Source organism: Aulonocara sp. 'chitande type north' Nkhata Bay, linkage group LG23 (genome assembly GCF_057382095.1).
Source record: "Aulonocara sp. 'chitande type north' Nkhata Bay isolate Kocher_YH1m ecotype deep benthic linkage group LG23, A_spYH_male_GT1.1, whole genome shotgun sequence".
NCBI lineage: Eukaryota > Metazoa > Chordata > Actinopteri > Cichliformes > Cichlidae > Aulonocara > Aulonocara sp. 'chitande type north' Nkhata Bay.
In genome coordinates this window covers 44,829,018-44,846,180 of record NC_141365.1, presented here as the reverse complement: position 1 = coordinate 44,846,180, position 17,163 = coordinate 44,829,018, and the positions used below count along the sequence as shown (strand labels likewise).

At 40.5% G+C, this 17,163-nt stretch overlaps 1 protein-coding gene and 1 long non-coding RNA gene across 4 annotated transcripts in view; one reads left to right on the top strand and one right to left on the bottom strand.

The window, feature by feature from the left end:
• LOC147302735 (protein NLRC3-like) overlaps window positions 1–17,163 on the bottom strand; it is a 330,634-nt gene that overhangs the window by 109,401 nt on the left and 204,070 nt on the right. Inside the window, exon 1 of one of the 3 annotated variants that reach the window (XM_086284379.1) lies at window positions 1,462–1,735. The exons of the other annotated variants lie outside the window; for them this stretch is intronic. Within the exon in view, the coding sequence (XP_086140505.1) occupies window positions 1,462–1,735 (274 nt within the window). Of the gene's footprint in view, window positions 1–1,461; window positions 1,736–17,163 lie in introns of those variants that run through there. 3 annotated transcript variants of the gene reach the window in all.
• On the top strand, window positions 12,558–15,195 carry LOC147302745 (uncharacterized). The gene is made up of 3 exons (XR_015127338.1): window positions 12,558–14,018; window positions 14,097–14,259; window positions 14,391–15,195. It is a non-coding gene; the product is annotated as an uncharacterized LOC147302745 (long non-coding RNA).

Here is a 17,163-nt window from a genome sequence, read left to right as displayed (position 1 = left end):
AGGGTATACTTACTCAGTTTTTCCACTAAACCGGCTTCCTGAAACAGGGCCCTGAAAACTGAAGGCTCTGCCTCCCATTCTACTTTTAAATACTCTGTGAACAACAAGTAGGCCTGCAGTGTGAGAGCGAAGTGCTCTAATAGGGTGATATGGTACTACAAGGTCATTAAGATAAGATGGGGCCTGATTATTTAAGACCTTGTATGTGAGGAGCAGGATTTTGAATTCTGGATTTAACAGGAAGCCAATGAAGGGAAGCCGATACAGGAGAAATCTGCTCTCTCTTTCTAGTCCCTGTCAGGACTCTTGCTGCAGCATTTTGGATTAGCTGAAGGCTTTTCAGTGAGTTTTTTGGACTTCCTGATAATAATGAATTACAGTCGTCCAGCCTGGAAGTAATAAATGCATGAACTAGTTTTTCAGTGTCACTCTGAGACAGGATATTTCTAACTTTAGAGATGTTGCACAAATGGAAGAAAGCAGTCTTACATGTTTGTTTAATATGTGCGTTGAAGGACATGTCCTGGTCAAAAATGACTCCAAGGTTCCTCACAGCGTTACTGGAGGCCAAGGTAATGCCATCCAGAGTAAGAATCTGCTTAGATACCATATTTCTAAGATTTTCAGGGCCGAGTACAATAACCTCAGTTTTATCTGAATTAAGAAGCAGAAAGTTAGCGGCCATCCAGGTCTTTATGTCTTTAAGACGTTCCTGCAGTTTAACTCATTGGTGTGTGTTATCTGGCTTCATGGACAGATGGAGCTGGGTGTCATCTGCATAGCAGTGTAAATGTATGCTATGTCTTCTAATGACACTACCTAAGGGAAGCTTGGTAACGGGAGCGTTGCCAGCAGAAGGCTGAAGTGGAATCTCCCAGAAAGCTGCAGAAGAAAAAACATGAGCTGAAATGGTGGATTTTAGTCATATAAGGAGAACTGTGGCTTTCCTCCAACCTTTGACCAATCACCTTAGTGTCCTGTTTATCAACCATAATAAAAAGCATTTACTGTGTGGGCATTTTTTTGTTTGGGTCTCCAAACAGCAGAAAGAAATGGCAGCCATTTTTTTAAAACTTTACCTTCAACTGGTAAATAGATTTAAGAGAAAGCACTTTGATCATATTTGTGACGTGTCCCAAACTGTTGTTGTCGCCTCATTTATGTTGATAAAACAGCTCTAAAACCAATCTGACAATATAAATCTGTAAAATGGGCAGAAAACCTGCTGCTGGTCCCATTTTAATCAAACCAACCCAAAGAGCAGATATTCATGTGTACACAGGAGGTTATTTGTGCAGATGCATAAAACACAAACTGTTGGCTGTCTGCAGTCTCTCACTCCTGAAAGTGTTGGCAAGTGCTTTGGATTTATTATTTATATGGATTTTAATGGCACCTGTGTAATGTTAACTAATGTTTTTATTGTTTATGTATTTTTTGTTTAGTCATTCCCTGACTTACCTGTGGGTTCTGGGATGGTTTTATTTAAATTCTCCAACAGATCATTCTTGTTTATCCTCCCCAAAAGATTTTTAGTGACTTCAAAAGTGTTGATAGAGTAGGTATCAAACATCAGATCCACTATGTCCGTCCTCTCTGCATTCTCCAGTTTACTCACTGGGATTGCTGGTAAACCTTCTACAGACCCGTTCTTCAGATGCCACGTGAATTTTTCAAAGTCATCACGTCCCAAATCCTCCAAAGTCCCCAGAAGGATTTCTTTAGGTGTCGTCATCTTTTATCCTGTAAGGACCCGATAAACAAAGACTGTAACAACAGCTGGAGAGGTAATTGTCTGATTTATCAGAATTTAACTTGATTCTAACAGCAGTTCATCACAATAAATTTCTTAGGCTCAGAATGCAACAAAATTGCACATGAAGAAGCACATAGAGAAGTATCCAAGTAACACTTTGCTACAATATAAAACAAACTATTATAAATAAAGAAAATATATAAACTAAATATATACACTACCCGTCAAACGTTTTAGAACAGCCCAATTTTTCCAGTGTTTTTGTCACGGTTTGCGAGCCGTGTGTAAATTATTAAAGGACCCTTTATGCAGGCAGCTCAGATGCAAGTGAGTTTATTCATCACATGGTGATACAAACAGAAATGGCGAAGGTGAGCATGGAAACTAAGCAAAAACCTAAAAACTAATAGTACACGAATATGAAGAAGTACACGAAGGGAAGACGAAAACACGGAACACAAGGGGTGGGAGCAAAGCACCACAACACATCACTATATAGACAGTTACACAGAGGGAGACACAGAAGGCAACAACACAGGGCGGAACAAATGGACAGAGAAGACTAAACACAGAACAGAGCGCACAGAGAAACAAGGGGGACAGGGAATCAAAACCTAGGAAGCATAGAATAACTCACAAACTAAACTGGCATAACACAAAAATCACAAAGAACTGAAACCACTAGATCAGGAGACCCAGGACCCTCACAGATACGCAGACAAACCAGCAACTAACAGAGGCAAACACAAGGCTTAAATACACAGAGGGATAACGAGGGAATGAGACACAGAAGGAGGACACAGCTGGGAGTGATTGACAAGACGAGACAGAGGAAACGCAAACTAAACACACTGACATGAGACACGGACCTTCACAACAAAGCAGGAAATACAAAGACTGAACTTAGAGGTACAACAAAACACAGAACCAAAACGTAAGAATAAACAAAGATACATCATGAAATCAAAGATTAACAATACAAAACAGAAAACACTGAGTCACAGACCCAGGATCGTGACAGTTTTATTGAAAATATCCTTTTTATTTCTCATTGCACTCTGAAATGAAAGCATAGTACAAATAAGCAGTTGGAGTTAAAAATAAATCATGAAACACATTTATAGACCAAAGTTTATTCTAAACGTTTGACTGAACACACCCGTGGCTTCTGTCTACAATAGAAATCAAATATTCTCCCATATCTGTAGCAGATGTTCCCGTAAATGTGGACCTTGTAATAATAATAATAATAATAATAACTTTATTTATAAAGCGCTTTCAAACAAAGTGCTGTACAACTAAAGAGATAAATAAAATAAAAGCGATACATAGCAATACAGGTAAAAGACACAATACAAGTTAAAAACAATAAAAATGTAAAAACTAAAAGCCATAGAATTAAGACATGTAGGATCGGGTGAACAAATGTGTCTTCAACTTGGTTTTAAAAACCTCCACAGAGCAGCCTGCCGAATATCTTGTGGGAGGTTGTTCCACAGAAACGGGGCATGAAAAGAAAAAGCTCTCCAATTGTCTTTTTTCTGGCTCTAATAACTTTTAGAAGACCAGAGTCCTGAGATCGGAGAGCACGAGATGGAACATAAAGGTGTAAAAGGTCGGAGAGGTATGAAGGTGCCAATCCGTTTAAAGCCTTGTAGGTGAGCAGCAGGACCTTAAAATCTGCTCGAACCTGACAAGGTAGCCAGTGAAGAGATCTCAGAACAGGGGTAATGTGCTCAAATTTCCCAGTTCTTGTTAAAATGCGAGCAGCTGCATTTTGCACCAACGCCAGAATCTCAGGTTAAACCTCACAAAACTTTAACAACCACCAAACAGCTGAAACAGTAAATGAGAGCAGGAACACGGATTCTGCACAAAGACGTAAACACAAAGCTCGGAGCCGCCGACACATCAGAATCAGTGAGATGTCGCCTTTCTCACCCGATGGCACGGACACGGTCGGGGCTGAAAGCCGACAGCTCGCTGATTCTGATGTTTCGGCGGCTCCGAGCTTTGTGTTTACGTCCTTTTTACGCTGATTCTAAAGCTGTTAGTTTTATCTCTCTCCAAACAATATTGACTGAACCAGCAGCAAAAGAAGATCCAAACTACGCTTCACATAAACATCGTCATGAACTCACTCTGACTTTTGCTGTTTTGCTTCCACCAGGATAAAAATCACACGTCATGCACAGCTGTCTCTCTCTCTCTCACACACACACAGTTTCCTGTCTAAAAATCTGTTTTCTGCATTATTCGCTTGCTTGTTACGCACAAGTCTACCGTTGTTTACAGCGCTGTCGGCCGCTGTTTTTTTCCTTTTACTTACTTCCGAAAAGAAAACCTAATTTCTGCCGTTCAACAGGCTTCTGAACAAATTTAAACTTTTTAAAATTATGCAAATTGCAAAACACTGTGTCTGTCATAAAACCGCTGTAACTTCAGAGGTAACGTTCATATGTCGATTAATGGTTTTCTTTCGTTTTTGATCTACTGTAGAATATTTTTATAAAACCACCTTCATGTTTTTCTGTTTTATCTTCAGCTACTTTGACACAAAGGCCTCTGCTGTGATGCTCACACCTTTGATAAAGTCTTGCGAGTGTCAGCTTCCTTTTTATAGATACAAAAATATGTAAATGTACTGATCTGAATTATAATATTTCTGACTGTCTGAGGCAAAATTTCCCAGATTCAAATCGAATTGAATCAAATCGTGGATCGAATTGATTCAGGACCTTGTGAATCGGAATCAAATCGATTCTAGAATTCAGTGACGATACCCTGCCCTATTTGCGACCATGTCAACATCCAGTCCAGGCTTTTTCAAGATTGGTACTACCACAGCTGATTTAAAACATTCAGGAAAGACTCAATGAAGTATTTAAAAGAAACAGGTTGTAGGGTCCTAATGCTGACCACAGTTCCTTTATAGCCCAGGCTGGTAGAGGATCCAAAGAACAGGTTGTACATCGAGCTGCTTTTACAACCTTACTTAATCCAGAAAGGGAAATAGAGATGGACCAATGCGATATTACGTATCGGTCCATCTCTATTTCTATTAATTTACGTCAGTATCAATACTGATTTTGTATGTATTTTGAAGGATTTGAACCAAAGGCAAAAAATACCATGAGCAAAAAATGGCAGTCATGATTATAAAATAGGGAGGTTTCTTTTTTTTTAACATAGATTAAACTCATTAAATAAAACAACAAGTTTATGAGCTTTCTTGTTATTCACAAGTTTCAGCGATTTAGCCCAGAGTCTAAAGTCATTCAGCCTTCTGTTTATACATGGTTTAGCTTTAAAGTATCTGCATTTGTGAAGAAAAAATTTTCCCATTAACAAAATCGTCCTAATCAACAGGTCAAAATCTGCATTCTCAGCAAGTATTCCAAACTTTATTACTGTCACCGTCAAATGTGGTAACTGAATTCTCCTGGACTGTAGCCAGCTCCACATGTCAGTCCAGAAGGAGCGCACTGATTCACAGTAGAAAAACAAGTGATCCAGACTTTCAATATCATTTTCACAAAATGTGCAGGCGTTCACATCTAAGTTAAATTTCCGTCTTAAGAATTCATTGGTTGGATAAACCTCATTAATGATTTTAAAGTGAACCTCTTTTACTTTAGGGGAAAGAGGAAGTGAAATATACTTTTTTCTTATCGCCTTAACCTCCATGGTCTCAAATTCTTTAAGGATATAATTTATTTTAACCGGATTAGGGCAAATGTCGTTGATCAAAATATTCCTGATCACTTTGTTTGTAAACCTGCTGTCACCAAATTCAACTCCAGCTATGCAGAGCTGCCTCAGTCCAGGAGAAATTTTAGAGTGCACAATATCTTCTTTTATCCTTGATCTCAAAGGGACTGGGATGGCTTTCACTAGGGATTTATATCTGTTAGCAGTACATCTTACATCAAATTTCTCACAAAACGTATCATGTTTTAATAAGACCCCATTATCATCCGTAAAATGAGCTACAGCCCAAATCCCTTAAGATCTTCCAGTAGAGAAGGACCTGCTGATGGAAAGCTGAGAGTTTAACAGGTAACGAACTGCAATCAAAGTCACAACGTAACAAAAAGTCTATTCCACCCATTTTGCCAAAAAATCACATTGGGAATAATGTTCCAAAAGGAATTTTTGTTCCTAATGAAAGATCTTAACCATTTCAGTTTTAGTACACCATTCATAACATCAAAGTCAATGGCATTAGCCCCACCCTCTTCATAATTCTTAATCATATCATTTTTCTTTATATAATGACATTTGTTCCTCCATATGAACCTAAAATTAAGATTATTTATAGATTTGATTAGTTTTGGAGATATGAGCAGAGAAAAGGCTGGATAGATTAGTCTGGACAGACCGTCCATTTTGGTTAGCAAGATTCTCCCAAACAGAGTTATGTCCCTTTGCAGCCACCTGTTTAAAATTGACTTACACTTTTCTATATTGGCACAGATATTTTTATTTTCTGTTGATGTCTTATCCTTGCAAATTACAATGCCCAGATACTTAACCTCTTTTTTTGATCTGTATATTATCTATTGCTTGCAGGGGACACTCATGCAGAGCTAGAATTTCTTATTCATTAATATTCAGCTGTAGGCCAGAAGCTTTGGAGAAGTGGTTGATCACCTGCAAGGCTAAAGGAATCTGGTCCTCGTTTTTTTAGAAACAGGGTGGTATCATCTGCGAGCTGACTGATTATTATCTGTTCACCCATCACAGTTAACCCCTCAATGTGACTGTTTTTAATCAAAATAGACAACAGCTCAGCAACCATGATGAACAGAAGTGGTGAGCTGCTACATCCCTGCCTTATCCCTCTATTAACCTCAAACCTTGAACATGTACCATGTTCTAGCAAAACAGAGCTGTTAATGTCATTATATAGCATCTCTATAACATTGATAAATTCCTGTCCAAAACCAAAAGACTGCAGAGTTTTTAATATGAACGTATGTTCAACTGAGTCAAATGCTTTGTAAAAATCCAAGAACAGGATGTATCCTCTCTCTTGTGTCACGATGAGTTGTGTGGCTGTCAGTGGCTGGACCCACGTGCAGGACTCAGAGACAAAACATTAACTTAAACGACAGCTTTATTTGCTGGTGAGTCACCCTTGGCGATACATAAACAACAACTTAAACTAACTAGACTGGAGATGCTGAAGGTAGACGACAACGAATACACACACAACAAACGTGGAGGACGCAACAACTGGCAGAGAAAAACACAGGGCTTAAATACATACTGAGGTGATTAGGGAATGTGAAACAGGAGGAGAACACAGCTGGGACTCATCAGACATGACAAGACAAGGGGCGGCAAAACTCAACACATTGACATAGTACACAGACTTTCAAAGTAAAACAGGAAACTGAACAGACGTGGACTAAACTAGGGGATACAGTGACAGAACAAGAGACACACTGACAGAGATGACTGTATACTAACAGAAGTAACACAGAACCACGACCTAAGAAGGAGAACACAAGAAATGCCAAGGACCTAGGGAGTTAGGAATACTAGCGACAAAAATCAAACCCAAGAGAATCAAAACACATCATGAAATCAAAGATAACTAATACAAACAGAAAAACACTGAGTCCACAGACTCAGGACCGTGACATCTTGGATTATTTCACTGTACTCAAGGAGGTCCAAAACCAGCCCAATATTGTTATGAATTAGTCTTCCTTTCAAAAAACCTGATTGCGTTTCACTGATAATGTTTGAGATGCCTTTCTTTAGCCTCTCAGCTACAGCTCCAGACAGGATCTTATAGTCAGTGTTTAAGGTGATGGGTCTTAAATTGTCTAAAATTCTTTTATCCTTACCCGATTTAGGGATCAGGGTTATCAGCGCTTGTTTCATGCTCGGCATCAGTTCTTTTTTTCTCTATCGATTCCTTTAATGCATCAAACAATAAAGTTCTTAGGTCCTTCCAGAAGAATTGATAAAAACTAGTAGTGAGTCCATCTGTCCCTGGGGACTTGTTTAATGCCATTTTCATGACCACCAAATCCACCAAATTTGTGTAAACATCAAATATCTGCTCGGTTTATCAAGATACCGCATATTTGCAAAAGTGCTTCGACGTTTTCGGAGACGTCTGCTACCCACCAGCACTATAGCCAGCCGGGAGCTCGAGGGTCACTGAAGCCGCCGAGAACGGCACAACTCCCGGCACATCATTTTCAGATCACCGCGGACTTTCGCTACTCAGGTTAAACGTGATATATAAGTCCAGGGCCGTGCAGAGACGTTTAAAGGGGCGGGTGCTCAAAGTTAAAAAGGGGCACATTGAACCAGGCTGAATAACAACAACACACATTCATCAACAATCTAATATGGAAAGGGCAGGGCTGTGTTGATCTGAGACTCTAGACATTAAAAAGTCCACAGGAGAGATGGTAGCTGATTAAACAAGTGTCATGAGATAATAACAAAATGCAAAGATTGGTGACAGCGCTTGGAACCATAAGGCAACGAAAAACTGTGAGAAATAAATTAGGCTCTGCCTGTGAATCACTCTTTGCTTCTCTTCTTCCTTCCATCCCATCATTTCATATATCACTCTCCACTTGCTGTCTATCTGAGAACAAGGCACAACTTGCTATTGCAATAAACTATAATCTAATTATCCACACCTAACAACTCTTGCACTTAATCTATAATAAAATGATGAGAGAAAAATGTTATAGCACTGCCTTTAGTAGCCTCACACAGCTCCTGCTGTTTCCTCCTCATGTCCTTACCAGCCATGTCTGCACAATGTTATATCATGAGTAATAATTTTTTTAAATCCAGCTAAATAAAACACACACATGCACGCACAGTGACATTTTAGACCTTCTTCAGAATACTGTATATACTATGGGCATCATGGTGCTGATCCAGAATCCTTACATTATTATTCATTACTAGAGCTACAATAATAAAGCAATGAGGAGGGGGAAGTAATAAATATGAAATAATGTATTTATGATGATTGCATTTGTTTCACTATCCACTCTGTGCAGGGCAAAGCTTATTACATGTATAGAGATACAATCATTTTGCTGCTGTAAAATCCAAATTTTGTCTTATTAAATATATAAATCTAATATAATCTGCTTCTTAAAGTATGTTCTTTAAAATACAGCGTGTGTTTTTTAATATATTATAATTATAATAATTATTATGTGGACATGTATATTAGATCGTTTTTTAGTGAAATATAATCCCCTCAGAAAGGCAGGAAATGCTCTGTAACTTACTTTAAAACTAAATATGTTCCCTAAAACGGTGACAGAGCTACAGACCCATGACAGCCTTACACAGGTAGCCAGCAGCTGTGACCAGCACTACTTGTGCAGTTAATAAAAGGACAGGTAATGTTTGTCGCGCTGTTGCACACGGAGCACGCTCGTTTGTTTCAGTTCGTCAGTTGCAACAAGACAACTTACCAACGTGTACGTAATAAGCTAATACTCCTGTGTGCTACACACTACAGTGTACGCTGTACACCTACTTACTGGGTTTGTCGCATCAGTCTGTGTCTCTGAGTTAACTTGTGTTTCTCCTACAGCTCCGGACCGCAAAAGATGCGCGTGCTCTTTGTGAACTCGTTCCCGGCTCGTAACCAGCGCGTTCTGCCGTCGAGGGCGATCATTGGTTAAATGTGATCATGTGACTGATGCAAGCCAGATCCTTTTATTTAGCAAAACTATGATTAATAGTTAAATATTATTGTTGAGGGGCACAGACAGGACTCCGCACGCACACACACATAAAATAAATAAATAAATAAATAAAAAAAATTTAAAAGTTGCCTCAACAAAAGGGCACTTTGGGCACTCATCAGGAAAGGGGCGGGTGCTCAAGCCCCTCGCGCCCCCCCCTCTGCACGTCCCTGCTCTTGAGTGAGCAGTGATGATTGAGCAGTCCGTTTTATTTTGCAGATTCAAGCTGCTCTTCAAAATTTTCACCACCAGATGTCACCGGAGAGGACTGTGTTGAAAAGCTTCGAGTAATGAACAGTTTTTCAATACAAGCTTCAGTGCTTCGGAAAGCTTCATTTGGCCCTCACTACTTCCAGCATATCCAAGGACCCAGCCCACGTACACCGCGAAGGCCGGGTCCTCGGGAGGATGCAGCCGATGAATTTGGACGTTTAGTTTTAAAGACGTCGTGATAAGGGCGGGTCTTACTGTGAACCTGCGCGCTCATTGGCTAATAACTTGAGATTGACAAGTCGTTATCCAATGAGCGCGCGGCTTCTCCCAACATAAAGTAGTTTCCTTTGAAAAACCAAAGTCTGATTATTTTTGCCTCCACTGACGGAGCCTGTTGTTCCCGCCACAGAGACACAGTAATGTCAGAGCGGTGTTAACACTCACCTGCCTCAGCACAGCTCTCACTCTCCTCCTGCTCTCTCAGCTAAACTCACTTCCTCTCTACTTACAGGAAACCAGCGCTCAGAGGAGCCGACCGGCCTCACGTTTCACCCACAGACACGAACAGCGTGGAATTATTTTATGTCATAAGAAGAAACATATTCATGTTAACACTCACCTGCCTCAGCTCCACCTTCCTCCTCCTGCTGCTCTGAAAGGAGGATCAACACTTTCACTTTCACTGCTCCTCCCTAAACACAGAGGATGCTGGGACTTGTAGTTTTTACCTTGTGTGATATGTCTGTGAAGGTTCTCAGTCATCCAGGTCATCGTAGTCAAAGGAGCTTGCAATGAAAAGCGTCTGGACTTCGCATGACAAGGTGGGGCCAGGTTTCACAATGAACTCACCCGAAACTCTGGCTGATTGGGTCCCACACCCAATTTCACACCTTGGCTCAGGTGATTAGAGGATCATCAGGGGGTCCTTTTGTCCCTCTGTGGGGGGATACTCCCACTAGGGTTATATCTGGGACTCTCCACCATTTGACCTTAGAACTGAAGAAGCTTCTCGGATGAGAGGTGAAACGTCTTCAAGCAACTTAAAGAAGTCCAGACGCTTTTCTTTGCAAGCTCCTTTGACTACCTTGTGTGATATTTATGGCTGTGACACTAAATCACAGCATGAAAACTTCCTGCAAACATGTCACAGGCGATAAACGTTTCACATTAAAGGTGAAGTTATTTTTCTGTCTCATGTTCAATAAACAGTGAGCTGGGAAAACTGAAGAACAGACTTCAGACGTTCCCTGCAGAGTTTCTGCTGCTCGGTCGTCTGCATGTTGCTGAGACTGAGCTGATGATGAAGCTGTGATGGGTTTATGGCACGTTTGGTGCTGGAGAAGAGTTTTACTGCCGGTGCAGGTGAAATGATCAGAGGTTACAGCCTCTGGTTAAAGTGGAGGCAGCGATCAGGACGGCTGAGCAGCAGAGGTCTCGAGGGTCCTAAAGTGTAAAAGCATCAGTGTTAGTAACACAAAGATCACAGAATGGGATCATCCACACAACACTAACATCTAAATCCACGGCAGGAACTCTTCCAGTGTCCTGAAAAATCTGTGTGCACGATGCTGAGATTAAAATCTGTCTGCTCATCTTAATGCAATATTTTCTAAAGTCTGGTAGAAGTTTTACTGATTTCCAGTCCACTTAGCAGACGTGTGGATAGGTGCTGGGTTGTAGAGCAGACTGAAAGCTTTAAGTTCATCCTCTGATTAAAAACTCAGACCCACAGATACAGTAAGTATAACCCTGGTGTAAGACAGGAAACAGCAACACGGCAGCCATCTTTTTCCTCCCATGCTGACCAGTGTCCCAGCAGAAGCTGGGGTTTGTTAGATCCTGTTCGATCCAGAGGAAACAGGCTAAAAGAGTCGATCAGGGGGGATCATGGTTTTATTATGTGCTCGTTATGATTGAAGCTCTGGTTGTGTGTTAGAGACAGAACCTGCAGATTCCTCCACTCTGCCTCCTCCTCTGCAGGAATCAGCCTCTTGGCTGGTTTTATTCACCAACGTGAATAAAATCATCAAACTAATCCAAGTTCATTGTGAAATGCCTGAAAATGGAGGAATAAATCTGTCAGTTACCGTATAAAGTTTGAGTTTGTCAGTGTTTTACACGGAGACGGTCGTCAGATGTTGAATGTTTAGCATGAATGTTCCACATCTGGAGAAACCTTCAAGATTAAAGCCAGTGAAAAGTGAAGAGTTTCTGCAGCAGCCGCACTTCCTGCAAATCTGTTCTTTCAAAATAAAGTGAAGAGTCTAAAATTATATTCACGACAGGTTTAAAGGTGAAGGTGGTCACATGGTTTTAGTGGAATGCCTACGTGGGCGCGTCTGAGTGATTTTGATTCAGATTCGTGCAGCGTGGAGCAGTAAACACTTGTTTTTGTTCATCTGGACTCATGAATGATTCCAGTTAGCACATTTCCAGCCAATGAAACGTAACTACAGATGAAGACAAACACATTTAAGCTGCCTGACTCTCGAGTGTGCACAGCAAAATCTCCAGTGTTAAATTAACACTGGAGAGTGTCTATATGGGTCCACACCTCTGAGTGTTAAATACAACACTGTTGAGTGTTAAATTAACACTTTTGACAGTGTTATATGTTTAAAAGTAACCTAGTCAGTTTTGAAGATTAACAAGATAAGAGATAAGATAAGATAGAACTTTATTAATCCCTCGGGTGGGTTCCTCTGGGAAATTCGATTTCCAAAAAAAGCACAGCAACGACCGAAGTTACAGTTACAGAATTGTTATATATATATATATATAAATATATATATATACACACACACACACACACACACACACACACACACACATATAAATACAGAAACAAATATAAATAAAATATACAAAGGGGATAAATAGAATAAATAGGAATAAAAAATAAAAATACAAGTGAATTGCACATTTCAAGTCTTGAGTCTATTGCACTGTTGACTATTTACAAAAAGTATTGCACAAGGTATTGTACAGTGAGGTGAAGAGGCACTACAGCTTAGTTGTTCCCCCCTCCTTTGTCCTCCTGTTTCCCCTCCCTCTCCCCTCCAGAGAGGAGTTAAACAGTCTGATGGCGTGTGGGACAAAGGAGTTTTTAAGTCTGTTAGTTCTTGTCTTGGGGAGAAGCAACCTGTCACTGAACAGACTCTTCTGGTTGTTTATGGCCGTGTGCAGAGGATGCCTGGCATTGTCCATAATGTCCATCAGTTTCTTTAATGTCCTTTTCTCTGCCACTGTCACCAGAGTGTCCAGCTTCATGCCGACCACAGAGCTAGCCCTCCTGATCAATTTCTCCAGCCTGGAGAAATGGCTAACACTGAGCAGTGCTGATTTTCTAACACTGGAAAATAACTCAAAATGTTAGAAATATTCTACACCCCCCCCCCCCCCCCCCCTCCCACTGTGAACATGAATTGAATATTCAGAAGACATTTGTTTAAATAGTTCTACAAATCGGAGCTGTTGGTGTGTCCTTGGATTGTGTGGTAATAATATTAGAGCCTGCAATCTTTCTTACTGAATCTCTACTATGAGTCATGTTACCTGAGATTAATTCTATGTTTACCTGTCAGCCTGGACGAATGTGCTGTGTGAAGGAAATTAAATTAAATCAGATCTGAACTGCATACAGTTAAGGAACCTGTTCATATTTGATTGAAATATGAACCAGTGATTTTTTTTGATTGCTGATTCCAAGAGAGTCTTTGTGGAAATCCTGTTTGGCTTTTTGTTATTTTAATTGTCTTTTTCTGTTTTCCAGAACAGTTCTCCACAGTCGCTGTCCACATGGGTCAGTGGGACCAAGAAGCACTCTGCTAATGTGGGACTCTGACCAGCAACATCCAGCAAGACCCAGACAGCGTTTTCTATCTCCCAGCTGGAGTTTTTGTTTGTCTGTGACTAGGGATGGGTATCGAAAACCGGTTCTTGTGGAGAACCGGTTCCCACTGTTTCAATTCCTTGGAACTGTTTGCCATTTTTGCAAACGATTCCCTTATCAATTCCAGTCGCCCCGAATGACGTCACCACATTGCGGAGCATCATTTACCTGGCAGGAAACACGGCGCCTAAGCGGCTCAAACGCTCAAAAGTTTGATTATACTTTACGAGAACGGATGACAACAGGGGAACTTGCAATACTTGCAAAGTGGATATTTCATTTAAGGGAGGAAACACTACGAATATGCAAAAGCATTTGCTCACAAAAGACGCGATGACCTTAAATGAATCTCGTGAATCTCAACCCAGCAGCAGCAGTAACGTTTGCACGTCCTCTCCCGTTAATGCGGCAGGTAAATAATCAACTAACAGTGCATATTATGTTAGCGCGATCTGCCTTATTACAAAACCTGCTATTACTGTGCATTTAGGTGACCATGATGAGAGAGACAGACAGAGTCTGGCTGGCTCAGGTGCTGGCAGTTGTTGCTGCAGTCTACCGGTGTCCTTTCAGGCCAGGATAGACGAAGCAGTGACTAAGTTTGTGGTAAAAGGTTTGCACCCATTTGCCACAGCAGATGCCCCTGATTTTCGGTAAGTGAATGTGTTTAATTGTAGGCAGGGTGTAATGGAGGAGGTCACTTTAAGAGGGATGGACTTGACCTCCTGACTATGAATGATGTAGATGATAAGGTGCTGACTCTATGAATCCACAATCTCAACAGGGTTGTCCGATAAGAACAGATGGCGTATCCACAAAATCCACTGCCACTCAGGTATCTGCCGTTCACTCATTTATTAACAAGAATCCGAAGCACACATCCATAATGTGAGTGAGGGGATTTAACAGGCTGTAAAATGCTATATGCCGTGTGGTGAGTGATGGTGTGGTTTCTGTTGGAAAGAACATAAAAGTCTTCCATAATTATGTGAACAGAGTGAATTAAATGTGTAATACAACAATACAAACAATACTGGATAGTGGAACATTCAACCAAAATAAGGGAGTGTCAACAAATGCTAATTTTACTATTTACATAAATCCTAACTAGGCACTTTACATCAGAGCTAACATGAGAAATTAGTGACGGTCCCTTAATGACCGCACGGCAGAGGCTGCTTCGCAGTAAACGGCAGTAACAATCGGTAAACAAAGTATGCGCCAAGGATTAAACAAGGGAGGATAATGGCCGCAGCAAAGAACAAACACGATAAAACACAGAAACTTACAGTCTCATGGACGCACACCGCTAACAGCATTAGAAGGAACGAAAATCCACACGGTGAGTAAACTCTGCTGACTCTTCCCACCTGCAGCTCCGACCGAACTCTCTGCGTCGACGTGTGCGTAGTGATGAGGTAGAATTGTGTCTTCTGATTGGCGAAGAGAATGGGTTGCCTCACCGCTCATTGGCTAAACGGCAGCAGTATGCTGATATCTTACTCCGCAGATGTGGCTCCGTTCATGAGTTCTGCGAACTGGCTGGCCTTTTGTACACAGGGACATTACTGGATATTCTTGTGTAATTGCTACAGATTCATTTATGTTATACTTTGTTATTGCTACAGAAGAATATTTATTTTATTATTTTACATTTACAATTTCTTTTCCTGGGGACCCTGTGACACCCCATTGAAGAGCCGGAGGCTGGATCTCTTAAGATCTCACTGCTGTGTTTGTAAGGCCATGTTACTCCTAAATTTATATCTTGTTCAAAGAGAAGCTATAAAACAAAGTTCTAAGCTAATCGACCTTAGTGTTCTCCTTTTTTAAAAAGAATAGATAAAGAATCGAATCGTTAAACAGAATCGAAAATGGAATCAAATCGTGAAAATCTTATCAATACCCACCCCTATCTGTGACTGGAGAGTCAGATTTTTGTTGAGCTTCACACTTGCAGAGGTAAGTCAGTTTGCAGAGATCCCTCCCACCCTGGCTTTTATGTCCTAGATTTCTTATCTGAAACAGTAATATTTCAGTGACTGCTGCTTATACCACACGTTAATACACGCTACTGATCCCTGATAGGAGAATCATCAATTTTGGCAACAAAGAAGCCTGGTGGATGTTTGTTTACAGTCTGATGATGGGACATCATGCTCTGCATCTTCAAAGTTTGCCTCCTCATTATTATTCATACCCAGTAATGTGAAGTATGCTCATATCTACTATAACTGAACCAACCTGGTGCTCTTCATTTATGGAGGCTGTTGAGTCTGAATGTTGTGTATCTCGTGTTCTCTGGGCTTTGTCCTCAGTCTTTTCGCAGGATCAGAAAACAAAACCAGGAGGCGCGTAAATGTTTCTTCTCCATGATGTTTCTTCTGGATGATGATAAGACTGTGACACGGGATGCCACCTTTGGTCTTGTGATGAAGCAAAGGTCAGGAAGAAGTGGGATTAACTGGTACCCACATCTGAGAAGGATGTACAGGGGCACCTGCAGCCAGATCCAAGCTTCAGGTTAGTTGTAGTTGCAGAACGCTATAGACTGAGACAGCTGAGGCATCAAATGTTTGATTAAACGGATGAACAAGAGAAGTTTCTTCCCCATAATTATCACTTCTTTGTCACGGCGGGGTGCGCCGGTGTGTAATGGAAACAGGACCCAAAAGCAGATGAGGACGAGGAGTTGAAGGTTGAACAGAAAAAGTGATCCTTTATTAGATGACGGCAGAAGTAAACCAGGAAACCAAAGTAAACTGACAAGACACTAAGAAACAAAATACTAAACGGTACTGAGACCAAAAACTATAACTATGACTGAGGTGGAAATAAACAGGCTAAGACTATGACTAACGTGGAAATAACAGACGAAAACTAGACCTATGACTGAGGTGAGGTAAACAGACGACCCGACAATGACATGCAGAAAACAGAGAGCTTAAATACATACATGAGGTGATCAGGGGAAGTGGAGACACATGGGGGAAACAGCTGACTGACATAAACCTAAATGACAGGACCAGGAGGAGGAAAGCTAAATACAATGAACAAAGAACACATGACACTGTCAGAATAAAACGGGAAATACTAAAACTAGACATGACAACACAACTTAACAGACCTAATACGTGAAGAATAATACAAGAACCCAAAACATAGAAAACCAAGGGAACAATAATAAATAACAGCTTAAACTAAAGCTAGATAGGAAATGACACAAAACTAATCACATATCAAAATGAGACAAATACAAAAATGAACTCAGAGCGCTGGGTCAGAGACCCAGCCTGTGACATTCTTAAAATCTGTAGCAACTTCAAGTCTGTCAGCGTGCTGAGCATGCTCAGAATGTGACAATATATTTTTGTTCAATATTTAATTTCTTTCAGTTGCAATTGTTAAATGAAAAAAAAATAAAAAATATATTCTTATAATTTAGCAAACTAATTTATCAAAAAAAATATACATATATCTGTATTAGTTTTAATAAATTAATTTGACACCTGTATTGAAAATACCATATTGTATTCATACAGAATCAGTTTGGTATC